Here is a 7,565-nt window from a genome sequence, read left to right on the forward strand (position 1 = left end):
GTTGGGAAACCATGTAGTTCAGCACGTACACCCCTCTTGGCTTAAACCAATCAGTTCAAACGAATACCCCTTTTGTACTGACCAATCACCCATACCCAACTTGTTTCCGCCAGTGAATGTGCTAATCATGTCTTAGAGTTGTTATTTGATTTTCCCGCAGTGTGTGATGATTTGCTAAAAGAGGCTATGATGTATGTGAAGTCCCTGCCCTCTCCAAAAAATGTATAAAACTGCTGCAAACCCTGAGCTCAGGGCCTCTCAGTGTCACCAGTTGCTGTGTGTGTGCGTGGAGGACCGAGCTAGCTTGCAATAAACACCTCTTTGCTGCTCACATAGATCTTGGGTTTCTGGTGGTCTTTGGGGGTCCCGAATTCGAGCATAACAGACTCACTAAGTTGCCCAGGCTGGCCTAGAATTTGCAATCATCCTGTATTAGCCTCCCGAGTCATGGGATTACAGGCATGTGCCACCATGCCCAGCCTAAACTAAATTCTTTTTTTTTTTCATTGTGAAAAAGTCTTTATTTTAAGAAAAAAAAATTAGTTATCAAAAAATTTAACAAGTTTCACTTAGCAAAATACTGTTGCAGTCTGGCTGGGCACAAATAACCTAGGCACCACGAGGCACTTGTAGGTTCAAACAGGAACTATTTATTGCCCAAACTCTCACCAGCACTCCACTCCATGCGAGCTCCCAGGGAACTCTCTTGCCCTCAACGGGGCTCCCGGAGAACTCAAAAGTAGCAAAATACACCCAAAAGGAAATCACAATACAAAGAAATCTTTAAGTCAAGGCCTCACCAATTCCTACAGTATTAGTATTGTGTCTCAGTTCTCAAAACTAACTTTAAAAAGCTTAATCTTAACCTAAAAATTTTAAATGAAGAAGAAGAAAAAAATAGAACAAACATGAGAAATGTTTCTCTTTGAATTAGGGATCTAGCACCTTTGAGTTCTCCCAAAAAGTACATCTCCCCAATGTGTTCACTGTGGTGTTGTGTAAAAGATCCATATTTTAACATACTTAAAACTACTTTAACTCAGATAACATCTCTGAAGTATACTACCAAAATGTTAATCAAGAAAAGCTGAAGAAAATAGTTTTTAGTTTACTCAATATCACATGCCAGAAGAAAAGTCTGCATGAGAAAACACTGAAGAGGTAATTTTTTAATCCAGATTTCAGAAACTCATGGTGCTAAATGGGTCCCACAGCTTTCTCTAGTTATGAACTGCTTTTCACTGCTTGTTGGCTACCTGTGAAAATTTGGTTGAAATAACTCAAATGTTACACAAAACTAGTCATATCCACCCATGCTGTTCTGACCGCTATAGCCGGCCCCATAACAGCCACTCACTGACTGGCTCTCCAGGCCACTATAAGTGGCCTAGGCAGCTGACTCACCCATGCTCTGCATCACCTGGCTGCTATAAGCCCCATTGCTGGCCCCTGTTGTTGAATTCAGGAAGAGTTCTATGTATCTGTGCTGCACGTTGGCCCTGTCTTTTGACATAGCTGCCACAGCTTCTTCATGGGTGGCAAACTCAACATCTGCTTCGCCCGTCACTCTACCATCAGGGCCAATCTCAATATGGACTCTCATAGGGTTGAGTGGAGAGAAGTTGTAAATGTCGTTCTCTGTTGCTTTTAGGGCAGCCCCCTCATGTGGACACAGTGGCCAGTGGTGCTCTGCACTGTGAATTCACCATCTCCATATCTATGGTCATACATTCCTGAGAAACAGTAACTGAGGTCTCTCCCAAACAGGTCGGTGGTAAAGCCGTAGCCATCACTCAGACTGCTGTACTCCTCATAGCCCCCATAGCCTGCACTGTAGGCACCAGACCTCATCCTCTCCAGGCCCGCCTGCTTCACGACGCCAATGTATGTCCAGGCTGTGCCTGGCCGGTCATAGGTCCCCTGCCCCTGCACAGACATGAACTTCAGAGGCGGATCAGAATATGACCTAACTTCCTCCTGACTGCTCTTAAACACTTCAATATACCTATGCCCTATTCTCTCCTTGTGCTTCCCTAGAGCCTTTTCAGCTAATTCCTGTGAGGCAAACTGCACAAAGGCCTCCCCTATAATCTTGCCCTCGGGGTCTGTTGAGAGCCACAGTTTAGTTGGAATGAATGAATGAATGAATGACGCCTGGCATTTTGCTAGAGGGAATGGTTGAAAGGTGACCCTGCCCTGGGATTAGGGCAGATCCTCAGGGGAATAGGGCGGCTCCAGGATTAGGGCGGATCCTGCTGCTCCTGTTGAGTTGAGCTCCTGTTGGGGTTCCGGGAGAATTGGTGCAGGTGGAATTGAGCCAGTGTGTTCCCGGGAAGTGTGTGTAGAGTGTCAGTGAGAGTTTGGGAATAAAGGTTGCTGTTTTAAAAAAAAAAAAAAAGGTTGCTGTTTGAACCTACAAGGCTGTGTGGCAGCTTGGTTATTTTGTGCCCAGCCAGACTGCGGCAGGGGTCCACAGGCAATGTGATCCCGTTTGGCACAATTTCCAACCCTGAGAAGAACTGAACGATTTCTTCCTTTGTGCATCCAAAGGGAGTCCCCGAAGCCGCTCGAAGCCATCATTGGCAGTGTCAGTGCTGTTTGGACCACTGTGCTTCAACACCCAATCCATCTGGGTTCTGTGTGACTTGAACACCTCGATGTATGGTGTCCCATGCTTTCCCTGTCTTTTTTCAGGGCCATTTTTACATCATCTTCTGATTCAAGTTCAACAAAAGCCTCACCACTCTGCCTGCCTTCTCCAGTGTAAATGAAATGGACACTTGCAACCCCATCGTGAAACGTGCAGTCGGAGAGAAAGTTCTGCAAGTCCTCAATTGAGCAGGACCAGGGCAGGCCACGGAGTTTGACCACAAAACCTTCACCTCCCTCAGGGCCCAGCATCATGGACACTTGACAAGGCAAATGTCAGACAAGCTTGGGCACAGGTTTCTGTGGCTCAAGGAAAGATGGATGCCTTTAGTGGGAGACACTTAAAGTAGGTAACAAATTGTCCACTGAAGAAGGTAGGGCTGATTTCTACTTTCATCAAACAAGCCCTGCTTGCAGCCAGAGAACCTCAAATTCCACCTACGCTTAGAAATGTAGAAGGCTCTGGGGAAAGTCCAGGTGCATCTTTTTTGTTCTTAACCATGCCGCCAGGACTAGGCCATTGGGTCCAAAGTACGAGAGTAAACTAAATTCTTTGAAAGCAGGATATATACATGAAAGGTGTGAGACTATATCCTCAGTGCATGACACATGATCTTATTAAACATCTGGAGACGTAGAGATTGCAAGTTTAATGCCAGTCTCAGCAATTTAGTGAGAACTTCCACAACTTAGCAAGACCCTGTCTCAAAAAATAAATAAATAGTCTATGCGTTTTGAAGTTAGAAAAACTTTTTTTTTTTTTTTTTTGGTTAGAATTATAATTCTGCCACCTTAGTCTAGACCTTTACTTTTTTTTCTAAGCCTCAGTTTTCAAATCAGGGATAATAGCTAGGCATGGTGACACATGCCTGTAATCCTAGCAACTCTGGAGACTGAGGCAGGAGGATCACAAGTTCAAGGCTGCACTCAGCAATTTAGTGAGATTTAAGCAACTTAGTAAGACCCTGTCTCAAATTTAAAAACAGTAATAGGAAAGGAAGCTGGGCACAGTGGTGCACACCTGTAATTCCAAATTCCAAATCTGAATTTGATCACACAGCCTCAGCAACTTAGTGAGGTCCTAAGCAACCTAGAGAGATCCTGTTCCAAAATAAAACAAAAAAACCTGGGGATGTGGCTCAGTGGTTAAGCGCCCATCCCTGGTACCAAAAACAAAAAATGCAAGGGAAAGGGGCTGGGGAGATAGCTCGGTGGTGAAGTACCCATGGGTTCAATCACCAGCACAAAAAAACTGATAAATAACAACAACAACAAAAAAATGGGATAGTAACTACTTCTATTTTGCAAAGAGTCAATCTTTAATAAAGGCTAAATGCATCCTTCTGAAAACTTTCTACATATTAGAACCTAGCCTAATCTTTGCACTTAGTAGAATATAGATATATGGATATAGATAATATAAAGCATTAGAGTAGGCACTTTAAAAAGTTGGCTTTGTTAATGTGGACAGTGACTGCCATCATTTATTGACTACACAGGAAGAGAAGTTCAGGTTAGAAGGATCTATGTGCTTTTTAGAGGGCAACAGTTTGAATTATGATTGAAGCTATCAAAATAAAAAAAAACAAATCTGAAACATTTAGGAACTCACTGTGTGCATAAGTTGTTTAAAATGAATGAAGTTTCAAGCCTGGGAAACTAAAAAGGTGAAATAAAGATCATGAAAGATCAGAAGAGAGCTTAGAGGAGAGAACTACAAAAGAAACAAAATTATTTTTTACTCCTTTTGTACATTAGTAGGATATCCAAATAGATATAGATTAATGAAGATAACTTCTAAGTGGGGACTATTCTACCCAGCTTAATTTATTCTAGCCAGAGGAACTTTCTTCTTTTATTTGTTCTTTTTTTTTTTTAGTTAGGCATGACAGTAGAATGTATTTTGATATATAATATACATATGGAGTATAACTTTTCATCCTTGTAGTTGTACACAATGTGGAGTTACAATGGTAGTATATTCATATATAAACATAGGAAAGTTATGTCTAAATCATTCTACTGTCTTTCCCATTCCTATCCCCTTCTCTTCCCCCCATTCCCCCCCTGTCCAATTCAATGAACTTCCACTCCTCCCCATTCTCTGCCTATTGTAAATCAGCATCCACATATCAGAGAGAAAATTCGGCCTTTAGATTTTTGGAATTGGCTTATTTCACATAGCATGATAGTCTCCAGTTCCATCCATTCACTGCCAAATGCCATGATTTCATTCTTCTTTATGGCTGAGTAATATTCCATTGTGTGTATATTTAGAGGTGTTTTCTAAAACTATGCTGATGTTTATTTTTATTTTTCATTTTTTATTTTTTGCAGTATTGGGGATTGAACTCAGAGTACCAGCGCTTTACCACTAAGCAACATCCCTAGCCCTAAACTGTGCTTCTTGACTACCACTCCCCTACCCACCCCACCTATGGTTAAGATCAAGTGATACAATAAAGCTTAAATCTGATACAGAAGACCACATTTCTTATGGTCTACAAATATACGTTCTTTACTCCTGGATGAAGACTTATGTATTTAATAAACCTTAAAACCAGCAATTTCACTCTTGTAAATATTCCAGAGAAAGATTCACACAGATCCCTAAAGACTGTTAATGACGAAACTGTTTGAGAAATCAAGGAGTTGGAGCCAGCCTAGATAGATTTCCTGCTAGGGAAATGTTATGGCTACCGACTATGGATTATCAGAGAGCAGATGGAAGCAACAACAGTTATACATAGTAACATAGATAGATCATCAAAATATAGGGTTGGGTTAGGTTAAAAAAAAAACAGAACAATGCCTAAACCTCAATACCATTTTGTTAATTTAAAAACAATGCTTACTGTATAAGCATTTATTTTTAAAGGACACATACATAAGCAAGAAAAAATATGTGTGTGTGTGTGTAAACAAACATTTGTCTATGTAAAGGAAATTTGAATGCAGAAACTGCATGAAGAATAGGGCAAAACAATACACACACACACACACACACAACAACAACAACAACAAAAACCTTTCATCCATCTTAGATGTAGTGGGCTTCCAACATGACTCTATAATCTCTTGCTTCATGGTATCTATGCCCTTTTTAAATTATTTCCTCTTAAATGTGTGCTTTAACAAATATGCAAAAATGATAGAATTTCACTTTTGAGTATAGACAGTGACTTCCAGCTTGCTCACTGTCTCTTGGTGGCCCACTCAAAGGGAAACCAGCTATCACACAGTGAGCTGCCCTGTACAGAGGCTCACATGACAAAAAACTACAGGAGGCTCCAGGCCAACAATTAGCAAGGAACTGAGACCCTCAGTCCAAAAGCCCACAGGGAGACGAAAACTGACAATAATGTGAATGAGCTTGAATCCTCATCTTCAATTGTCTTGTGATGACTACAGCCCTGGTTGACATTTTGATTTAAAGCTTTGTGAAAGACCCTGAATCAGAAGCACCTACTAAGCCATGCCCAGATTCCCGACCCAAAGAAACTTTGGGATAATAAATGCCTATTGTTTTAAGCTACTAAGATATGGAGTAATGTGTTATGAAGCAATACACTGTGAACTGAGGTTTATGAGTAATTCCTGGGCATCTGAGGTCCAAAAGAAAAGGAAAAAAAAATTCAAATATCTAAAGAGTGACTCCCTGAAGTCATGACCACTGATATAATGTTCCATCTTAATAAAAGCTCCATGGCTAGGAACGATGGAGGGCTCTCTTTTGTTTACTGATACATCTCCAGCACCCAGAACCAGGCTCAGCATATAGCAGATCTCAATAAACCTTTGAGTGAGTGAATGAATGCATAAATACTACTAGAACTTCATTTAACTACCAAGATCTTTTTACTTCACTCTAGTTCCTGACTCTCAACACTCTTCACATTTCTTGATCTTAAACTCATCCCTACCAAACTGGGATTACAGCTTGACTACTGTATGATTATTTTTGCCCTGAAGGCATTCTTGTCATAGTGACACTAGTTAAGGCTATGATACTAGAAAAGTATAACTGAGGTCAGCTGCTGAGGGCCATTGCTAAGTAAGAATGACGCATGGCATGACCCAGGTCATTTGCAGTGTCATTGCATGTAAGGTGACCTTGCTCAAGGACCAGGGCAGATCTGGGTTTAGGGCGTTCCCTGTTTAGGACAATCCGGGTTTAGGGCGGTTCCAGGTTTAAAGTGTACCCTGCTGGGAATAGGGCGTATCCTGCTGCCTCAGGCATGCCTGCTCCTGGAGTCCCCTTGAGTTCTCCTGGGATTCAGAGAGTATTTGGGATTTTCCCCAGAACGTGATTGGGGCCCGGAACGTGGATTTCCCCAGAACGTGTGTAGAGTGCTGGTGACAGTTCGAGAATAAAGAGTTGCTGTTTGAATCTACAAGGTGTGTGGTGGCTCATGATTTTGTGCCCAGCCAGACTGCGGCATTTGGTGGTCCATACGGGGAACACCTGAATCTTGGAGGTAAGTGAAATTTCTCGCTCTTGAGGAAGAGAGAAAGAATGGGTGAGCATTTCAAAAAACAATGTGTTCCTTTTTTGATTTATTTTGTTTTTATTTCAAGATGCCTGTCCCTAGAAATTTCTCAGGCAAACTGGGAAAAATGGTTGGCTAAAGGTTTGAAGTTTGTTGGCCTTGAGGAAGAGAAAATTGATACAACGATTTTTTATTCCGTTTTTGTTTCATTCAGTTTCGGTTTTGTTTTGTGTTATCTTATTGGGTTGCATTATCTTTATAGTAGATTAGAAATTAGTAAAAAACAAATGGAAAAGGTGTTAAGTAAATTGTTAGAGGTTCAGACCATGGAGAAAGACATTTTAGATCAAGCAAAAGAGAAGGTCTCTCGAGCTAGTCAGACAGGGGAAGAAAATTTAAAGGAAAAGGGGTTATTAGGAAAAAGGC

At 41.3% G+C, this 7,565-nt stretch overlaps 1 protein-coding gene and 1 pseudogene across 1 annotated transcript in view; both read right to left on the minus strand.

The window, feature by feature from the left end:
* Window positions 1-7,565, minus strand: part of Katna1 (katanin catalytic subunit A1) — a 43,299-nt gene that overhangs the window by 28,634 nt on the left and 7,100 nt on the right. Inside the window, exon 2 of the mRNA XM_015502129.2 lies at window positions 3,655-3,659. Within this exon, the coding sequence (XP_015357615.2) occupies window positions 3,655-3,659 (5 nt within the window). The remainder of the gene's footprint in view (window positions 1-3,654; window positions 3,660-7,565) is intronic.
* Window positions 1,072-3,188, minus strand: LOC107156091 (annotated as a pseudogene).

Source organism: Marmota marmota, unplaced genomic scaffold (assembly GCF_001458135.2).
Source record: "Marmota marmota marmota unplaced genomic scaffold, marMar, whole genome shotgun sequence".
Classification (NCBI taxonomy): Eukaryota; Metazoa; Chordata; class Mammalia; order Rodentia; family Sciuridae; genus Marmota; species Marmota marmota.